The 22349-nt window shown below is 38.4% G+C and overlaps 1 protein-coding gene across 4 annotated transcripts in view; it reads left to right on the top strand.

Annotated features, from left to right (window-relative positions):
• TBC1D32 (TBC1 domain family member 32) overlaps nt 1–21239 on the top strand; it is a 66225-nt gene extending 44986 nt beyond the window's left edge. For 3 of the 4 annotated variants that reach the window (XM_033143705.1, XM_033143704.1, XM_033143706.1), the window contains 6 exons: nt 5411–5477; nt 10167–10282; nt 10756–10910; nt 13864–14004; nt 15815–16003; nt 20796–21239. In XM_033143705.1, coding sequence (XP_032999596.1) covers nt 5411–5477; nt 10167–10282; nt 10756–10910; nt 13864–14004; nt 15815–16003; nt 20796–20915 — 788 coding nt within the window. In that variant the 3' untranslated portion in view covers nt 20916–21239. Of the gene's footprint in view, nt 1–5410; nt 5478–10166; nt 10283–10755; nt 10911–13863; nt 14005–15814; nt 16004–20795 lie in introns of those variants that run through there. The other variant, XR_004426226.1, reaches the window with a different exon arrangement.
• The last annotated feature ends 1110 nt before the right edge of the window (nt 21240–22349 follow it).

Genomic DNA, 22349 nt, shown 5'->3' with positions numbered 1-22349 from the left:
AATATGATCCATGTATCTAGCTATATATAACTTTAAATATCACTCCTGAGCTGAAACCACCACAACAAAACTGACACTACAGATTTTAAAAATCTTTCCTCTTTGTTTCTCTTTTCCATTGCCATATGGCAGCCTGCTGGCCCTAGAGGTGGTACTGGCGTACTTGCTAGTGCTGACAGCAATGTTCGCATCAGATCATCTGCTATATATTAAGATGCTAAGGTAGTAGACTCAACATTTTCCAGCTACATATATGAAACCCCGCATATAAGTCTACTCATAAGGTAACATTTGGAGTGGCACAACTATTTCTGGGCTGTGCTTTTTGAAATACCAGGTGGGCCACTCTGCATGATTTAAAATTTTTCCGCAGAAAATTAGAATGCTGAAGACAAAACTCATTTTAGGATCCATCTCACAGGCATCCTAAATGTCTCTGGATCGGGTTTTTAAAATATTTGTTTCGGTATGGAGTAATAATAATAATAATAATAATATTTATTATTTGTACCCCGCCCATCTGGCCGGATTTCCCCAGCCACTCTGGGCGGCTTCCAACAGAAATCAAATACAAAAACAGTCAGTCATGTTGGGGGTAGCATATTTCAGGCATAGGTTTGAAATCTTATTTCTTATTAAAGGATCTCTAAAAGTGGGACAATGAAAATCATTTCCTGCCCATCATTAATGATTGACCCTCCTTGGCTAGATTGTCCTGAGAGAAGACTAAACATTATAACCTCAGTGTGTGTGTGTGTGTGTGTGTGTGTGTGTGTGTGTGTGTTTTTCTGGAAAATATCTCCCCTCATCCCTCCCTTCCATGTAGTTCTTGCCCATAGTTTGGCAATGAAGTGAAAGTGGACAAAGCATCTCTTTTAATTGGAGAGCATAGCAATAATTATAAATTGGGCTGTGTGTCCCATTTGGGATTTGGCTATTAAAAGAACATTTCTTACTTTGTTGTCTTCCACGGGTTTTTTTTATTTTCATGCTTACCATTTGATTACATGGGGTTACTGAGCTCTATAAAACTAAGACTCTGCACTTCTGCTGCTCATGTTTTATTTTTTCCTCCTTCAAAACTCTGAGGAGTACTTTGTTAATAGAGAAACAATTCCAGCTGAAGAGAGTCTTTAAAATTCTGGCAAATGTAATGTCATTTTAGAAATAAGTAGCTGTATATATTTCAAGCTGAATACGTCTCATGTAATTAGAATTAGGACAGATCATAGACATTATTTTGCATCTCCTTTCAAGGTAGCAATAAAAGCTGAAAATCCTGGAACATGGATTGCACTTTTAAAAATTGACCTTTATGTTTTGAAATTGCTTTATTCTTACCAGTAGTAATTTAGCATGAGGACAGGATTGCTCATCTGCTAGATGGTATCTAAGGATGCAAGAACAAAGAATTATTTTATTATGTGTAGATTTGTAAGAGATTGGAATTTTGTGTTCTAGGAAAGAAGATTATTCATTGTTCTCTTTTTTTTTTAGTTTTCTTGACCTTTATGAAAGGCATTTAACTTTTAAACTGAATTGTGTTCTAGCTGCTGTTTTCAGCCACTGTTACCATATTTCTTTTGAGTTTTAGTTTTATGTTGGATTTTATTTTTATTTTTTTTCCTATCATACTCTGTAAGACAGCATGAGAGCCATCCAGATTCCTATTGATGGGATAAACATAAAGATAAGGCCGCCTTTAGGTTCTTCATATTCTCACTCTTGCGGTTAAGCTCTCCTCTCTCCTTCCCCCATGCACTGTTATGGGATTTCTCCCGATCCTCTGGAGCATATGCGGGGGAGGGCACGGGGGATGATAAGGGGAAAGGTCCTATTGCACTGGTGGGAATCCTTAAGTTAGCTTCTGCTAGTACATCAAGGTGATTGGATACAGCCTCTGAGTCCAAGTGGCTTCAGGGAGAGAGACTCATTGCCTGTCCAGGTCGTTCCTATTTCAGTAGCTGCAGTATGGAGGTGGAAGAGCAGCAGTTGCTCAAGCTTCTTCCTTCTGCGCGACAAGATCTGGGTGCAGACCACAGCAGCAGCTCCCTCTATCCTTAGACCCCTATCCTCTGCTCTCAGGTTTTGAAGATGACAACATACACAAATGCCACTCATACTAGTGAGCTCCACATACCTGGACACCAAATACTGTGGTTGCCATTTTGTAGTCTCAGCATCTGAGACAGCATGATCTTGCACTCAGTAAGAAGCATTGAAAGAAGGGGAAAGTTTGTTCCCTTATGTACCAACTAGATGCTACCTTTTGAGCAGTTTTTCCACTGGCAGGGATTCACTTGACCTGGGGTCTAATTTAGATTAGTAGAGGTGGGGGTTAACAATTCTTACAGGACAGCCATGTTTGCAGTACTGCCTTTGGTAAAAGTGTGCTGAAGCGTAGGTGGATTCTGTAGTGATAATGCTTCTCTGGCCAAGGAGATGGTGGTTCCCTTGTCTAGTAGTTGTGCTTGTCTCCCAGAACAGTGGTTCTCAATTGGTGGTCTGAGGACACTAGAGGGTCCACATAACACACTCAGGTGGTCTGTGGTACCACTAACATAACAAAAACTATCATAGAGGTATCAGAATTTTCAAAAGTTGGTGGTCCATGTCGTAAATTTGAAAAACAGTGGGTTTGCAGTACTTAGCTAATTGGGAACCACTGTACTGTACTAAAGCCATCTAGATATGTTGTACTAAGATCTCATTTACTTGCGCTCAGACATTTTCCATCCAACTCTAAATGAGAATAAATTCTGGTTGGGAAAGTAGCCCTGTAGAATTATGGAAAACCTGCCCAGGGATGGAAGGAAGGAAGAACCACATTGAAAGAAGAATGGATATTGAAAGTGATGGTTTATGCTGAAATGGCGAAATTGACTGGGAAGATTAGACACCAAGAGGACAAAAAAATTAGAAATGAATGGATTAACTTTATAGAATATATGAAGGAGCAATGCAAACATTTAAAAACATTAGCAGGATTGGATTAGCACTTGTAATATAATTTGAAAAAGGGTATTGAAAAAGGAGACTTAATAGATTGGATAAAAGTATTTAGTCGCAGAAAACAGAAGAGATAATTATTGAAAACCAGGGAAAGGAGTGGGGTTTTTTAAAAAATAAAAATATATCTATATCTATTTATATTGTGGAAAACCAGCCCTACTTTCTGATCAAGAGGTTGTGCTTCTTAGATGTCAAGAATAGCACCCTGATAACACTAAGAGGAAGTCAAATTCCTTTTGGGAAAATTGACACCAAGACTTGTAATTAATCAATGTTAACGACGTCCAATTAGTACAAACTTTTTTTGGTATTGTTTAATAGACTATTAAATGGTTATTTTAGAACCTAAATTTGATAGAATACCTAAAAACTGCACAAAATAGATCTGATTAAAAAATTGTGTATGGTGGTAGGGAGGCTGCCTTATTCTGCTTAGAAGCCCGTGAACTCTGAATTAAGGATGTGTTTTGAAAAACAAATGGCCAATATTGTTAAGCAACTTCAGCACAAGTTCTCAGCATGACTCTGTCTGGAATTCTGACAGTCACCATATATTGAAATTAAATATGAATTGTGATACATCCAATTGAATGTTTGAATTCTTTTTTAAAAAATGAATTACACATGTTCTGTGCAATTTTTATTTCTCTTTGAACTGTGAAGTGTACTTAAATCTTTTCCCTGAATTTGGTAGCTTGGGAGCTGCTGCCATAGCATATTTTATTCATTCTGCTTAACTACTATAGCAGTTTCACCTCTTTGTCTGATTGACAGTTCAGAGATACTCTGCCTTTTGTTAAGGGGGAAATGGTTTTCTTATTGAGAAAATTGATCCTTTGATGCTTTTGTTCTGAAAGCCACATTATTTCAAGACATTTTAATAAAATAGGATTCACATTGATTTTGTGGAAAATTAAATAATGTATCTTGGAATAAACAAGGTACATTTTGTGCATCATTACAATTGCAGCTTTTGTGCCTCCTCCCCTTCCCTGTAGAGGTGTTGAGCTCCTAATGTATTGAATAAAGTACAAAGAAAGACTTGTAGGACCACTTTTTATAAATGGATGGAAATATTGTTAGCCTGGAAAAATCGTAAGAACTACCACACCACGCCAGTGCTTCACTCATTGGTTAATATTAAGTCTACTTCAGTTGTGAAGAGTTCTGCAAGCCATTTTAAAATCTGCTCTGAAAGAGTTGATTCAAGTATCTTCTGAACAGGAAAACATAGCTACTGTATAATGACAACCCAGCCACAATTTTGCACATTAATTTATGTCATGAATACATACATATATGTATTTGATTATAGTGAATTAGGCTATTGTTTTTACTGGATGCTACCCATACTTGGCAAAAGGCTGAGTTGAGTCAAATACTGGAGAAGAGCACTTGATGACAAGTTCTGTTTGCCGGACAAGTGCTTAGACAGAGCAACAGTGTTGGGAGTGGTTAGTAGCTATGGAAGACAAATCACAAAATCCACAGTCCTCTGGGAATGCACTGTCAGGACAGTAGGTGGTATGATGGTGCTGTTTCCCATTTTCTCTCTCCTATTGGCTGTTAGTTTTTTCAAGAATTTGAATAGGGAAAAGGACACCAGCCAAAGGGTTGGCATTCTTTCCCCACGGTTTCAGAGTTGTGCTGGGGTGAAAGGGCTTTGGATTCAAGAAGATCCAAAGACACCACTTAAATCCACCCTCAAAGTGCTCCCTTTTGCCCTGTTCTCTGTGGGGAAGTAGTAGTTATGGATCTTTTCATAGCCGCCAGGTAGAAGCTTCTTCAGAGCCCATGGAGAAGGCTCTGCAAAATCCTATGGCTCCTGGAATTCCATCGCAACATCCATAGGATTGTGCACAAGTACTACAGACAATATTTAGGCAAGGTGCCACTTCGACAGTTTTATGAAGTTGTAAGGGGTGGTGAACCATGAGCTGACAGTTATTTATATCTATCATAAAATGGAAGCTTGTGGAGTTCAGTTGTTAAAAGTAAGGCCATAGATAGTCCAAAGTGTTGTCTTATTGTAACTATAAAAACTATTATTTACTGCTTTCACTAAATTCACTGTATTATGGATTGCCACCAAACTTCATCTTTTAAACAGTTCTTAGAAATTTAGATTAAAATGGGTAAACACTTATTTTTATTTTAAAAAATTAAAAAATATATCCAGTAGCACCTTAGAGACCAACTAAGTTTGTTCTGGGTTTGCTCTCGTGTGCATGCACACTTCTTCAGATACCACACAAAAGCTTATACCCAGAACAAACTTAGTTGGTCTCTAAGGTGCTACTGGACAAATTTTTAATTTTTTAATTTATTTCGACTGTGTCAGACCAGCATGGCTACCTACCTGAACTTATTTTTATGTGACTTTTTCTTTTCTTTGCAGCTGATGCAAATGTGGAGATCAAAACTCTTTCATCTGTACAGCAGCTTGGCATTAAAATGACAATCAGGTACATTACGTCAAAATATTTCACTTAGGTATTTATAAAATGTTCATTTTTAATTTGTTAAAACTTGAATGCTATTGAAACCATCCATTCAACATAATACAACATTTAAATTGAACAATTTAATGGTGAAAATCATTATTGTAAAGTGAATGGTTTGGAACCACAGAACTGCACACGGTTTCTGTATTTGCACACGGTTTCTCTCACTGCTACCAGCACCTTCCAGCCCAGATACATCACCAAAATAATGTAATGTTCCATGAATCAATGGAAGCTCTTCCCCCTCTCACTGATCCTATGATATTGCTATTGGTTCTTCCCAATCCCTGTTGGCTCACTGCATCTATTGTGGGAAGTCCATGGACTTTTTTCTACTATTTTCTCCCCACATCCCTCATTGCAGTTAACAGAAGGGAATTAATTACATCAGACTCATCAATGTGGCAAGATTATGCACATCAGCATGCATTACCAGGAACCAGATGATTACATCTCTCTACTGACCACACTAGCACTCAAAAACTCATTCTAGTGTGATTATGAATGTATGGCAAACATATCCTAGCTTTTTGTAGTACTAGTAATCCCAAATTTATAATTTCTGTAAAATTATATGTGTTGGACTATATTCTAGTGTCTTATCTGAAATTGTAACAAAAAAATGGGTTGATAGAACTACATCAGATCCTCCATTGCCCATGAAACACTGGGCAACCCCTCAGTGGCAGCAGAACATCTATCTCTGTGGAGCTTTCTGTGGGTGACCTGCAGCAGTGTAAGGGCTGGATTGCTGGCAGGCTTCTCTCCCCACCAGCAGAGCAGCACCTACATCACTTTTAAGTGACCTCTCAGCCAGCTTTGTCTGCCTTTGGGTGTTCTCCATGAAGCATCTTAGAAATACGGTAGATGGGGCTATAGTGTGCTAAAACAACACCAGACCAAGTTAAGTGTCCATATAAAAATCCTTGTCAATATCCGAAGTGCTTCTACTTGACCATGACTAATGTATAAGGATACTTTCATGTTATCAAAACAAAACAGTACTCATTATCAAAGATGTACTAAAATTAGTGCACCAATGCAAATGGAATGCTCCAGAGGTTTTTGCATACTTGGGTATTTTTTTGTGCCAATATCAAGCTTTCAGGTCTAAGTAGTGCCCATCTTACAATGGATTCAGTAGCCTTCTTTATTTATTTTTACCTTTTTATGCCGACTGAACAGTTGTGCTGTATAAATGATGGATTTGCATTTTCTCTTTGGGTTGCATCCAGTTTCCCTCTGGGGATCCTGCTCAGAAGCCATGCACCTACTGTAAACTGGACAGAGAGTGAATAGTATGCAATGCAGTTATCATATATTTTCTTGGTAATACTCACAAGACAACCTGCATAAAAAAGACCAGTGTCGCACACTGGAATGACCTCCCCTTACAGATATGACAGGAACCTACAGTGCAGATGTTCTGCTGTTGGTAAAAACTTTTTCAGTTGATATGTTTTTTTTATCCTGAAGAGTTGTCAGTAATTTTTAAAGAAATAAATATTCCATTATTGCCATTGAAAAGGAGGGCAGGCTGAGGTGAAGCGTTAAAGCCACCCCAGTGAGTTCATAGCTGAGATTTATAACGAATATTTATACTGATGTTCTTACCAATATATAATTCCTGGTATAGTTTGTATGTTTTTCATTCCTTTAAGTAAGTTTGAATTGTGTATTTCAACATAATTACCATAATTGTTGTTTTCAGAATAGATTTGATAAAGGTCATTTAGCTTGTCCTTCAAAACTAGGAATTTGCTTTTATTCTTTTTTGTTCCACTGAAGGGATTAATAATGGTGTTCAGACACACTGAATGTAATTTATTTTAGGTTGGTTATTTGCTCTACCCCTGGAGGCCTAGCACAGGTTAAAAAATATATAACCAGATTACACAAAAAGAAAAGTGCTTGATTACTGCCATGATAAAAATAAACCCCCTAACTGAATACAAAAATCATGTTTTCTTTTGTCTTGAAACCAGTCAACAATTCAAATTAACCCTGTGCACTGTGCCTTTTCAGTATAATTGTATGACTTCTACTGAGAAGGTCTATCTAAAGGTCCCTGTTGGTCACAGTAGTAGCAGTAGTGAAATAGAAGAACATTCTTGGTTATTTTGCAATATAAGTTTAGGAACTGGTTATTGGATGGAGTACATTCCCCAGTATCATCAGGGGGCAGCCTAGATCCGACTATCTTCTGATTTGGGGGTCTTGCAAAGCCCTTTGCAAAGTGCTTTGCAAGACCCTTGTGACATCTTTATGACATTAGGTGATTGACAGATGGGTGGCCCTACCCTGCTCTATTGTCCTGCCAAGCCTAGGTTGGTCCTTCTGACAGTACCACCATAAAATGAAATTAGAGGCTTCTCAGCGCTGGTTCCATCAGTTAAGGAATGTCTCTCTCTCCAAGACTGAGCTGATGCCGTTCATTTTCAGTTCCAGCTGAATTGCTTTCTCTTCCATCATGCCTTCTAAATATCTCTGTGTAGTCACACAGTTACAGAGATAGGTATAGGCAACCATATGGGTTTACTTTGATGATTTTAACAGTATTTTAGTGTTTTATCATATTGTAACTTTTTTGTAACTCACTCTGAGATAAGTTGTGATGAAGGGCAGAAGATAAATAAATGAATAAGTTCACACCAGGATTTAGGAGTGAGAGTAGCTCATTCGGTAGAGCATGAGACTCTTAATCTCAGGATTGTGGGTTTGAGCTCCACATTGGGCAAAATATTCCATTGCAGGGAATTGGACTAGATGACCCTCATGGTCCTTTCCAGCTCTACAGTTCTTTGAATCTTTGGTTCACCTAGATTTATTAAATCAGCCAGGCCTCTAGGGTTTTTAAAATCAAGAACAACAGTGTGAATTCTACATGGTAAGGTAACAGGAAGCAATCACTTCCCTCAAGCCATGCAGTAACAAGGGCTTCAGATATTTTAAAACCATCTTCATAATACATGCTATTATTTTTGTAGTAAGCTGTTCTAGTATGAGTAACCAAGGTCTGAACGCTATATTCTTACCAAAATACTATTAACAGATGCTTTAATAAATCCATATTAATTCAACTGAGGCCTCGTAATCTTCTTCCTTGCTCTTGAACCACTAATGTTTCATTCATTTATTTAAACTATCAACATATTTCCATTGTATATGCTTTATTTGATCTTCCTGGAATGAATAATAATCTAAATCAACATAATGTGCATTTTAAAGCTGACTTAAGCTGTGAACAGTGGGGTGCAAATGGAAGCCTGAAGCAAAGTAGAATGCTTTATGGAAGAATTTAATGTTTTTATACTAAAAATGTCTAGTATCAATGGATATGCATGTGAGTGTGTGCGTGTGCAAGCGAGTGAGATGGCTACACACACTTCTGATCACATGCACTGCTGGTATGCAGCTTCCAGAGGGTTGGTCAAGGTTAACTGCAGCCCTCAGGCCCAGAAAGGTTAGCCATTCTTGCTGTATATATTTTTTATATAAAAATATAAATACATACCACATCTATGCTTCCACTAGGCTGGCACACATTGTAGTTGTAGGGCAGCCCATTTGTTTTGACATTTTAAATGTGCAAATGCTTATACAATACTGTTGTGCCATTATTTCTGTTCTATTTGCTATCTTGCCTTGATGAGCAGGCACACACACAATTTTAAAAAGGCAAATCGGATTTGCAAGCAGATGCATATAGATAGTCATGGAAAGTAGCAGGTACAGGTTCAAAAATTCTGTTCTGCTTATTTTTATGTTGCACATTACGTTCCTCTTATGCATCTTGGTCTTGCTGTTGTGATTGGGAACATGCAATCTGATGTGTATTTAATATACTTTTTTGTACCTTCCTGCAACTAGCTTGAGGCCTCACACCCAGCTCCTGCTACTTCCCCAGCAAAACAACCAACAACAACTTTGGTTGGAGCTGTGGGCATAAGGAAGGTTTGGGATTATTGTTTACATTAGTGGAACAGCAATATCTGAGTAACTGCATCATTTTTGCATGCAGTTGAAGCATCTGTAACAGAAAGAGCATAATTTTGTCAACATAATCAGTGCCTTAATCCATTAAATTTTACATTTCACGCAGAAATTAACCAACGGTCTCATTTAAGTGGCAGAATGTGCTTTATTTGGAGAGAAAGGTCAGGCCAGGATTCAAAGAACCGTTAAACTAGTACCACAAACCCAAGGGGCCTTTAGAGTGCTTTCTTTTGGAAATCAGCCTTCTAAGCCACATGGAAAACTGTTTAATCTGGGAATGAGGGACTTTCAAATACAGTTTATGGTGTGCCATGGGTGGTGGTGATGGAGTTCAGCTGTTCGAAGAAAGAAGCCACAAATATTGTTGGGTTTGTACCAAGCCCTTCCATGAGCATAAAGCAGCTCTCTGTATTCAGATTATTATTTTATGTGTAATGTTATGCATCTTAAATAAAGTAGCAAGGTTGAAAAGAAAGAAACAGCTGCAGAGATGTTTTCCCAGTATAGATTGCCTATAAATATGATGTGGATTAAGGCTTCTGCCAATGGGCTACAAATCACTCACATTAATGTCTGATGTGCTCTTTTCTATAATGAAATAAGTAAATGAAAATGTGTATAGCTTCTAGTTAAGTTAAACTTCTTCTTTTTTAGCTATGGTAAACATTTGAACCTGCTGCGAGAGAATGCCGAAGATGATCTATGCCATGTAATAATGCACTGTGAAAATTTTTTGAAACGACAACAGGCAGTTCTAAGGACATCGTTGCGTATCCTTTCTCATAATATAAACGTCACCAAGTCTTTTGTCGGTATAACTGTCAAAATAATTTTTCAGATGCCTTCTTAAATTATTTAAGATGGCACAAAGATTTATGCCATATAGGCAGGAACTTCATAACATTTTCCTTACTCAACAGGCATATTTTCCAAGCAGATGCTCTCCCATCTAAGTTTCTATTTCTGCCCAGGGTTTTTTTTATTATTAAATCTACAGTGGTTTCCCCACTTATTCCAGTGTAGAAAGCAGATCCACACACACCCCACAGTTGCAGATTTGCATTCACAATTGGAATGAAAGGGATACATTTTGTACATGATGCATGTGAATACCCTCGAGTCTCTGGATTTGGTATCTAGGCCTGATCCTTTTCTCATAATGGTCTAATATATGTGTTTTCGATGGCAGGGTTTTTCTGCATTTAACAACAAACTCTTGAATTTCCTTAACGTTTTCCTACAGGTGGTCTGCAGGGAGGATATGTTGGCTTTGATTGGTTTGCATCTTCTGTATTTCTAATAATGATGGGAGACAGGGAAAAAACATTAAATTTTCTCCACCAGTTCTCCCATCTTCTTGTGTCAGCATTCCTTTGGATACCACGGCTGCACAGTTCTGTAAGACTTCAAAAAAAAGGTTTCATCTTGACAAGATTGCTCTGAACATTTTAAATTAATTTTAATATTTCCAAAGTTGTTTATAAACAGAACACAATGCAGTTACTTAAAGGTTTTTTTAACCAAATGTTTGCCCTGTAAAATTTCTCTCAGAAAAATATGGATTTGACATCGGCTCAAATGGTTGTCTGGCAGCAGGTAGACAGATAGCAGTGGTGGTGTTATTGAATTTTAAAGTGAGCAATAAAATTCACTTTATTAGTAGTGTTAAATTCTGTATGTAGGCAGAGAGAACTATTGAATGGCCTTTTTATTATTATTGCTATGTGCAAGCTCATGCTTTAGATTATTAGCTTTTGTTTTATTATAAAATCATTAAATGATACAAAGTAGCAATTTTGGATAAGAGGGGGGGGGGAAAGTAAGCCAGCTTGCATTGTCACTGCTAGTCGGAGCCTTGTTATTTTAGCATCTCAGATATTTATACAAGTTTCCTTTAACATAAATAATCACAGAATTAAATGAAAACTTGTATATTTATTTTTTTACTCTCCTACTAACATAAACTTCCACATATTAGAAAACTGAGCAAACAGGGCAAGTTGAACCATGTCAGCACCCCAAAACAATAAAGCCATATGGCAAGAAGAGGGACTAAGATTTGAAAAAGAGTTTAAGAAATAGCGTAGGGCATGGTCAAGAAGTGCTACTCATTAACATTATGGACATGTGACAGTTCTAAATCATATTCTGGAACTTCCTCGATGCTTGCACAATTGATGCCTGCTTGTTTCTAAGGCCATTAGAGGTCAAAGCAATGGTTCACATCTAGTAGGGAAGCCACAAGCCGAATCATATTGTTAACACTGGTAACAAAGCACTCAAATCAGCAGTTAAATGTTATAAACACAGTTTAAGGCAAGCAGGCTATCAGTCGATTCATGGAGTTTCTGGCAAGAACAGGCTTTCCTGCACACTACTTTTTAGAGATAGTAAACCTCTCCTTGCAAAAGGAGCAGAAAGACCCCAAGCCGTCCACTTGGGACCGAAATGCTTTTATAGGCACCAAGGAGTTATGTGCATGCCAGGATTCCCTGAAGAGCCACATCTCTTCCTAGTGTGCAGCTCTTGGTTTCTGTGAAGCAGGCCAGCATTAGAGGTGTGCTGGCCACATGACCCGGAAGCTGTACGCCGGCTCCCTCAGCCAGTAACACGAAATGAGCGCCGCGACCCCAGAGTCGGACATGACTGGACCTAATGGTCAGGGGTCTCTTTACCTTTACCTTTACAGCATCTTTGACAACACTCCAAGAGATCCTGAAACACACATTTTGGAATGTGCAATGCAGCTGCTTGAAGACAGCCAAATGACTGGCCCTGACAAGGACTGTGACTTGGATCCTAAGGCGCTTCTCCGTTCATTTAAGATTGAGGGACATGCAGTTTTCGCCAATTCCACATCCATCTGCAGCTCCCATCACTATGTCCCATATTCCCAAGGGGGAGGGGGCAGCCTTCAGGAACAGATTATCAGGACTGTGGAGGGAAGGGGGAAGAAAAGTTAGGATCTGATTCAGATCTATTCCAAACGTGAGCCTCAGATTATTAGATATATTTTTTTGCAGATTGGGACATATAAATTAATGTTCCTATTTCCATGTTTGCTCTTGACACATGATTATAACATGACATGTGAGGCAGCCCAATGCATTTTATAAAGAAAAGCCACTTGAGATTACTAGAGTTTGCAGCAGTGAAAGTGCTTAACTCTTTCTTCACTGCAAATTCTCCTCCTGATTCTCTTTTTCTGCATCTGCGTGCATATTTTGCTTCCTTACTGAGGCAGGGTAGTCCCCTCTTCCATTGCTGCCAGAGCAGTGGTAAATGTTACTGGCTACTTTGCCATATTTTTTTCTAGTTGTGTTGGGAGCAAATAAACTTTCTACACCTAGACATAAATTAGGAAAAGTGATCACTGTTCTATTCTGCATGTGGATAATGGGCAGAGGGAAGGTTACAACTTTTTTGAAGGGAGACCTTTGGATGGAGGATGGATGGCGGCTAACAGATTGAGATTGAATCCTGACAAAACAGAAGTACTGTTTTGGGGGGACAGGAGGCAGGCAGGTGTGGAGGACTCCCTGGTTCTGACTGGGGTAACTGTGCCCCTGAAGGACCAGGTGTGCAGCCTGGGAGTCATTTTGGACTCACAGCTGTCCATGGAGGCGCAGGTTAAATCTGTATCTAGGGCAGCTGTCTACCAGCTCCATCTGGTACACAGGCTGAGACCCTACCTGCCCACAGACTGTCTCTCCAGAGTGGTGCATGCTCAAGTTATCTCTCGCTTGGATTACTGCAATGCGCTCTATTTGGGGCTACCTTTGAAGGTGACCCGGAAACTACAACTAATCCAGAATGTGGCAGCTAGACTGGTGACTGGGAGCGGTTGCCAAGACCACATAACACTGGTCTTGAAAGACCTATATTGGCTCCCAGTACGTTTCCGAGCACAATTCACAGTGTTGGTGCTGACCTTTAAAGCCTTAAACGGCCTCAGTCCAGTATACCTGAAGGAGCATCCCCACCCCCATTGTTCTGCCCAAACACTGAGGTCCAGTGCCGAGGGCCTTCTTTTGGTTCCCTCGCTGCGAGAAGCCAAGTTACAGGGAACCAGGCAGAGGGCCTTCTCGGTAGAGGCACCTGCCCTGTGGAACGCCCTCCCACCAGATGTCAAAGAGAAAAACAACTACCACACTTTTAGAAGACATCTGAAGGCAGCCCTGTTTAGGGAAGCTTTTAATGTTTATTAGATTGTTGCATTTCAATATTCTGTTGGAAGCCGCCTAGAGTGGCTGGGGAAACCCAGCCAGATGGGCGGGGTATAAATAAATTATTATTATTATTAAAGCTGTATAATAAGGATCCTTTTGTGTATTGTTGCTTCATTGACCAGATTCACCTGCCCGTTGACACAGCGGCGTCTGGTATCCATCCAATCTATTTTTGCAGTGCACACTATGTTGAGATGTTGCTGAAGGCTGAGTTACCCCTAGTCTCTTCTGCGTTCCATATGTCTGGTTTTACGTCGTCACAGGTAATAAAACAGATTACAATTATTTATTTATTTTAATGGTTGCCTTGACTGTGTCAGTGAAAGGGAGACTGCAAAACTGGAGCCAAAGCACTTTCCTCTTCAATAGTGCAGCCCTTTATGTGTTTACTCAGAAGTAAGTCTCATTAAGTTAAATGAGGCTTACAGGGAAATTAAGACAAGATTCCAGCTGGGTAGGACTTCCCCTAAATCATTTCATGTTGAAGCAACATGAAATTCATAGGAAGGAAGATTTTTCTTTTTCTCTTAAAAAGCATAGTGGTAAAAAGAATAGCTTTGTCAGACCCTTAAATGCACAGCAGTGGGCAGAGTTAACTATAAATTATATTTACTGCTAATGAATAGTCAGCTGGGAATTGTAGAAAGAGAGAGCTTTTTGAAATTGAATTGCTTTTGTCTGGTAGTTCTTCATAACCATACTTGAAATCAAGTTATACAGGTGAGACAAAAAAATGAATTATTGCTGTTGCAATAAGAAACCGTTTGTTTTGCTGATATGTACTATTTATTGTACAGTTTCTACAGTAAGGCTGAAAGTATTTGAATGCTTAGGAATAACAATGAGACTTGCCTCTGAATGAAAATACATAAAATTGGGCTGTGTATTAGATGCCAGCTCTTACGATATGTTGCTGAAGGCTGAGTTTAAAAAGCAAAAGTAATTTGCTGAGTGAAAAAAGCAAAAGTAATTTTGCTGTCTAAAACACTAATTGGGATGGACTCAAGAGTTTGCTCCTGCTGGATCCCCTAAGCAGAATTCTGCTCAGGACACTCCCATGAAAGAGGAGGAGTGATTATTCCATTCCTCAAAATCCCCAGTGCTACCTTCCAAGGGATCCTCAATCCTCTAGGTAAATTTTTCTGGAGTCATAGAGTGTAGGGGGGATTCAACAAAAAATGGTTTTCTCTCTTGGATTAGAAGCTGTCCACAAAAAGAAAAAGTCTGGTTCCAGTCCATTGTCACTGTTGGATTACAGATGAAACAATCTAAGCAAGCTAAAATCTGTTTTAAACCTTATCTTTTGCAATCAAATTACTACTTTTGCCTGATTTACTTTTGTAAATATTTACAGGCTGATTAACACAAGATTCATAAGTTCACAGTTAAATGAAATTGTTGTGGTAGAGATCAACAAAAAGAACAGTTACTCTAATTTTGATTTTCATAATCAGTTTAATAACAGAATGTCAGATTTATTAAAAGGTTGGAGAGCTCCTCATCTGTTAAATACAAACACATTAAACAAAACCAAAGTACTACTGTTTGTGACAGTAAACTCTTTCATGTAGCAATTCTTCTTCCGGGTTTTTAATGATTCTACACTAAGGTGGGAACTTATTATGCCCATGATGGCCAGAAAGAAGATGCAGTGCAAATGAACAATTGGGAGAGGATTTTGTGACACACCTCCCTCATTCCTTTTTAGTTCAAATTCTTTGAGAAAAGATGCCAGCCTAGGGGACGTGGTCTAGAGATTTAGTTGTTTTTACAAAGGGAGCTGCTGCCTTTCCCAGACAAGCCCTGACTAGTAGCAGTGATTCAGGGTTCTCACTGAGCACTGGGAACCTCCAGGGAAAAACATTTCACTTCCAGTGGTGAAACAGGATGTGCTGCCCCCCCCCCCAACATGACTAAGGGTGGAGAGTGGGGGGTGGACTTCTGTCTCAATTTTTGTCAATTATGGTAGCTGACAATAACAAGGGACCTCAGAATGGAGTATACAGAGCTGGTTGCATTATGTGGAAAAGTTGCTGTCAGAAGTGATGAATTGGATTATTGTTTTTTTCCTAGATCTGTCAACAATGGTTGACTCAGTGTTTCTGGAATTACTTGGACTGGAGCGAGATCTGCCATTACATTGCCATTTGTATTTTTCTTGGCCCAGATTATCAGATTTATATGTGTATATCTGTATTCAAGCATCTACAGCAAGAAATACTTCAGCATACGCAGACTCAGGATCTCCAAGTTTTTCTTAAAGTAATTTCTTCTTTATCTTCATGACTTAGAATAATAGAACAGTGTTGAAGATTTGATGTCAAGTTTTTAGAAAAACTTAACAAATCATTCTTTGAATATGTGTTTGTTTTCAGTTTCTTTTCTTACTTTGTAGCTTTACTTAGTGACAAAGGAAAATATCCTTTCTGTAACCCTTTAAAGAAAACAAATGCATATGCCAAATGTATATGAAATAGATTCTTCCTTGTTTGTTCACTGGGCATTGGTGATGAGCCTGATCTTGATATGCCATTCTCTTTTACAGAATGCCATCTCCTTGATGGACTTTGAGAAAAAATACTTTGCTTGTGAGATTTCCAGGGAGATTTGGCTGAACCCTGTTGGAACAGAATGCTGGACTAGATTGATTTTTTTTATCTGATCCAGTAGGGCTGTTCTTAACATTTTTATTAACATTAAGATATAGATTTGTTTATTTCTAAGCTTTACATTACTCTGCAGAAACAGTAGCTGCCTTTTATTAGAACCAGAATTGTAGAGTCGAAATGGTCCACAGGGTCTTTTAATCCAACCCCCTGCAATGCATGAATCTCAGCTAAAGTATCCATGACAGTCCTGTCTCCTCATAAGTGTAGCTGTATTAACTCAGAAAAGGAAGATCAGTGAAGGATTTCAGAACTAGAAATGAGCTTTTGGCAAACCTGAGTTAATTCAAAGCTGAATGAGTGTTTAGTAATTGAGAAGGTAACTATGTTGGTGCTTTGCATATTCTGGTAACTAATTTAGGTGGTCAGAATATATATATATTTCTTATCCTTATTGCCTCTCCCCATCTCAACCTGCCTGTGAGTTGAAATCTGTTAGGGAGACCTTTCTGATGGTTCCATCATTGAGAATAGTTTGGGGCTTTATGACCCATCTGAGGGCCTTCTCAGTAGTAGCACCCCAGTTGCGGAAAGCACTTCTGCCAGAGATTGGGCAGGTGCTGGCGTTGTTCAGGTTTAGGACTAGCTAAATGCCTTCTTTAAATGTAGACTGACACCTAGACAGACTGTTTTTATTCTGCTACTATTGTTTTGTTTTAACATTAATTATGTATATATTGTTCTCCCCTGCCCATAAGTCTTTGGGCAAAGAGGTAGGGATATAAATTTTAAAGATGAAATTAAATGAGGTCTTATTTTCTGAAAGCTGCTTTTTATTTAAGTTTCATACCTTTCTAAGAACTAAAACTCCAAAGTAGAATTCTCTATATGAAAATAGTTGCTTCAGGCATTATATATATTACATTTAATAAGCTGTGTTTGATATCCATAACTTCAGAATCAAAACTGAATATATCATTCTAGACTGGATAATACTTTTTAAATAAGAAATATCAAGTTAATTGTTTAAACATGCCATTAGCTGCTGCCTGTCTATAACAGCCATTTTGTATAATGTGATTCCCAAAATATACTTTTAATTTAAAATCTTTGACATTCATGTTAAAATAGCATGACAGATCTGTAGTCCTCATTATATAGCAGGATACAACACACCAGAGCTATTCTTCCTCCTAATAAAATTCATCTTAACATCTGATGACAGGCCATCATGATTAAATAGTTCTTAAGATACAAAGGCCAAATAATAGGTCAAAATTTTTTAAACCCTCATTAAAAGTGTGTTGAACACATTTTAGAAGGAATCATGGGGTTTGCTGTATTTTTATAAAAGAGAAAAATAAATGTTTTTGAGGAAAGAACAAGATTTTAATTTACATTCTCTGTCAAAGTGTCCTAACTAGACTTTAATAACTAGGCTTGGCTTGGCAGATTTTGGAAAAGAAATCCACCATATCCGATTCCAGTTTAATTTTAACTAGAATACTCTGGACTTAATTGGTTGTGAATTACACCCTTAGAATACAATATATTGTTTGAAGGAAACACAGTACTAAGTACATAAAGCAGTGCATCATTAAAATGGAAACTCTAATTAAGAGGCCCCAGTCTACTTGTAGCTGTGTGCAACAGTTTGTGGCTACATGTACAAACCTATTTACATCAAATGCACAAGCCAGTTTAATGGAACTCAGGTGTGCATTGTAATACAAATGGACATCTGCATCCATGTTGGTTATTACGTGGTAGGTTTTTTCTTCACATGGATTTCCCTTGCTAGTAGGCTGAGGCAATTGACTACAAATCTCTCCAATAAAAGCCTTATTAACTGCTTCATAAAGCAAATAATTTCTAATTACTCATCCCATTGATACTAAAAGTCAGTGTTTAGTTGTAGCTAGGATTGTGGGCTTCCCTTCAGGTCACCTCTTCTCTTCCTCCTCCTCTCCTACCCACCCACAGCTCAAAAGTCTGTGTGGGCATTTTCTTATTCCAATTTTTCTGATGCTGTCTTTCGAGAAGAGCCAGCTGCTCTTTGCCATGTTATTACTTCATTATAATATATATGGATAAAAGTGGAAGATTCTCTAACAAACCCACTATCCTCCATTACAGTATGTGAGGTTTCTGGTGGCCCATAATACTCCAACCAAGTGTCTCAATTTTTTTGCAGTGACATAAAATAATATATAATACTGCAATTTTAGATAGATGATTTGAAGCATCTAGTACACAGCATACAGATATGCACACAATTATTGACAAACAAAACAATATCTGAATTACCTTTCCCCCATCAAAACCTTAATGTGGAAAGGCAGTAAAAATCCTAATCTTGTATTTCCATATGTTTACACAGCACTCAAATAAACCACTAAACTTGCCTCTAGGATAAGGGAAGCACTATCAAAGCATAGATTTCTGTTGTTTAGTTGTTTAGTCGTGTCCGACTCTTCGTGACCCCATGGACCAGAGCACACCAGGCGCTCCTGTCTTCCACTGCCTCCCGCAGTTTGGTCAGACTCATGTTGGTAGCTTCGAGAACACACTGTCCAACCATCTCGTCCTTTGTCGTCCCCTTCTCCTTGTGCCCTCCATCTTTCCCAACAGGGTCTTTTCCAGGGAGTCTTCTTTTCTCATGAGGTGGCCAAAGTATTGGAGCCTCAACTTCAGGATCTGTCCTTCCAGTGAACACTCAGGGCTGATTTCTTTAAGAATGGATAGGTTTGATCTTCTTGCAGACTCTCAAGAGTCTCCTCCAGCACCATAATTCAAAAGCATCAATTCTTCGGCGACCAGCCTTCTTTATGGTCCAGCTCTCACTTCCATACATTACTACTGGGATAACCATAGCTTTAACTATACGGACCTTTGTCGGCAAGGTGGTGTCTCTGCTTTTTAATATGCTGTCCAAGTTTGTCACTGCTTTTCTCCCAAGAAGCAGGTGTCTTTTAATTTCGTGACTGCTGTCACCATCTGCAGTGATCATGGAACCCAAGAAAGTAAAATCTCTCACTGCATTGATTTCAGTGTATACTAAAAACTTACTTATTCTCCCCAGTGTTTACTAGCCGTTAATGCTACAGTTGCTGCAAATGAGATACCAATATTAACATCTGCAACCACTTCTGTTTAGAACTACCGACTGCACCGATACTCTGCACCCTGCAATGTTTTACCATGTCCCTAAGATTACTTTAACAGTGAATAGCTTTGAAAATATCCTTCTCCAGCTTTTGTCAGCATTGTGGTAGGAGCTGGGGGAACAAAAGTCTGCAGTTCCTTATCCCTCAATAGCAAATCAGTGCAAAGGCATTCCTCTTCACCCAGGCCTTAAACCATCTATGCCCTTTTAAACTCTGTTGGGAGGTGTTATTGTTTTCGTTGGTTACTATGTTATTCATGTTTGTGTTTTTCTATCATAAACGGCCCTGTATAGATTTAAAAAAATAATAATAATAATTAAACTTGTCTGTCCTTGGGTTAATTCCCAATTATCTTATTTTAAAAGACATTCAAAATGTGCTGTTCATAATGCAACTAGTGCTAACTTTCCAACAAGATGGTTGGTTTAATTTGTCAGAAACAAAATAGGACATGGCATGCAACTGCAAACCAAGAGTGGCTGGGGGGACCCAGCCAGATGGGCAGGGTACAAATAATAAATTATTATTATTATTATTATTATTATTATTATTATTATTATTATTATTATTATTATTATTATTATTATTATTATTATTAGACAATGCAATGTTCAACCCTTAGTTGGCCAAATATGCCCGTCACAGTAAACCATAGTTAAAATAAATGATGGTTCAGTGTGATAGAGCAGCATGCTACTCTTATGCTGAGGAAACAAACCTCAGGTTGCCTTGTCTGCATCAGGCTTGTGGCTTGTTTATTTCCAAACTATAAGCAGTAAACTAAAAACAAACATTGGCTTCCATTTGTTCTCTATTTGGAGACAAATGAGACCAGTGTCAAACTGTAGCTGCTTTTCTCGCTGCGTAGCGGCGGTAGGACCAGGTTGAAGCAAATTGGGAAGTTTGGAGCGGCATGAAATAACACACTGCTCATTTATATTAAACAGTAATTTATTTTAACTAGGGCTACTGATAAATTGTAGCTTATTTTATACTTCAAATTATGTATACTGATACAGCTAAGAAATATGTAAAGTTCGAAATTCTCATTTTGCTGTATTAATTCATTAGTAAAATATGTCACTAGAAACCATTGTATAGAAACGGATGTGTCTATTTTTCACTTTTGTCGTAATGCAGTATCTGTGTATTACAGTGGAAACAGAACAAATTTCTAAATGGGATGAAAAAATAAAACAAGTTGCCTTTTGGGAAAGCCTCAAATGTTAATATGCATCATTTTTCCCCCTGGCTAATACTTTGCTTTTGTGCAATGTGCAGGAAGAAGCTCTTCATGGATTTCAAGTGAGTGATTATTTCAAATACATGGAAAACTTGGCTCTAAACTACAGACCAGTGCTGCTAAGAGACATGAAGAACATTAGAGTGCAGAACACATAGATCAAGCAAATAAGTCTCTCATTTCAAATTTTAGTTAATGTTCTTAAAAGGACACTGATTATTTGTTTTATATACTTCTCTATAAAAATGCATTCATTCTAAATGTACATACTGCCAAATCAATAATAAGGCTTTTCAGCATTCCGCTTTCACAAGACATCCTCTAAATTGGTTCATCTGAAAAATAATGTGTTTTTCTAGCCATGCACCATAGCCTTGTTTACACTTGGCTTCAGAACCTGCCCTTGAATTACTTAAATGTCCTGCTTATATTTTCTTGGAGTGATTTCCATACTATTAAACTTTGCTTCTCTTCAACATCTACCTTAAATTTTTAAATTGCATACAAGTTTGCCAATAAGATATAGTAATACGAATCCCCATTCTGAAAACCCAGCCTTACTTAATAATGATAAATAAAGGCAGAGCTGCTTCCTTGAATGTAGCAAGATCGACTTTCGAAGGTCAGGAAACAGAATGTCCTTGAAGATTCTCCATTCTGAGTATCTTAGTCTGCAGTGGAATGTAGTCTTGTTTCTAACAATGTACACTAAAACCTTTACTTGATGTTTTGATGAGCTGAACAAATTAAACTTCCTGTAATGATAATATGCAGTATTTATTGTGTTTTTGTGACTTCTCTGTTATGCCAAAATTGAAAGCGAGGTGTGTGTATGAGTATTGCTAATAATATTTCCAGTTGATCTGGAGTTAAGCTGTCTGCAGGTTTCTCCAAGGTATTACATGTTTGTGGGCATCCTTTATGGTGCACACAAATTAGGTATATGTATTAATTAACAAGTTAAACATAAAAAACTGAAATCACTGGGACTTTAAAAGTGCTTAAATTTGGCTGAATTTTACCCAAACATGATCACAAAATTCTGAAATGTACATTCCTGTGTAATAGTTTCGGCTGGCATGCCAAATTTCAACTCAGTGATTTCTTTTACAGACAATTCCCCATCTGCATGCGCTCAGTTTGCATGTAACCACAAACACACATGGTGCTAGGATCTCAGAAGTGGATTCTGGAAATGGGGGACACCCTGGAGAGGTGTCTTGGCTTGTCAGGAGACCCAAGAGCCTGAATAGGATGTCCTCTTAAGGCTCTGGGGAGGATCTCCTCATGAGCAGGAGGCCTTCCTGCCTAACAGCTGATTTTCAGGGTAGCACAGAAACAGCTGCTTTCCCACCTGTCAGCTGTGAGAGAGCAGAGCTGACCCTCTGCTTGCATGTGTGAGCCAGAGGGACAGTGCATTTCTGATGCAGATGATGTGGACCAGAAGTGGAGTAATGTGCGCATGAGTAGAGGAACAGTTTGGTTCTCCCACAGCTGATGAATAGGGAGGCTCTGACCCATGCATCAGTTGAGCTGATACAGGCAACGCCCCATTTTAGGTGATTTCGCATATGTGGGGAGTGGGGTGGGAA

Source organism: Lacerta agilis, chromosome 3 (assembly GCF_009819535.1).
Source record: "Lacerta agilis isolate rLacAgi1 chromosome 3, rLacAgi1.pri, whole genome shotgun sequence".
Taxonomy (NCBI): Eukaryota; Metazoa; Chordata; class Lepidosauria; order Squamata; family Lacertidae; genus Lacerta; species Lacerta agilis.
Note: the sequence above shows the minus strand (reverse complement) of the source record. Positions and strands in the feature narration are given on the sequence as shown.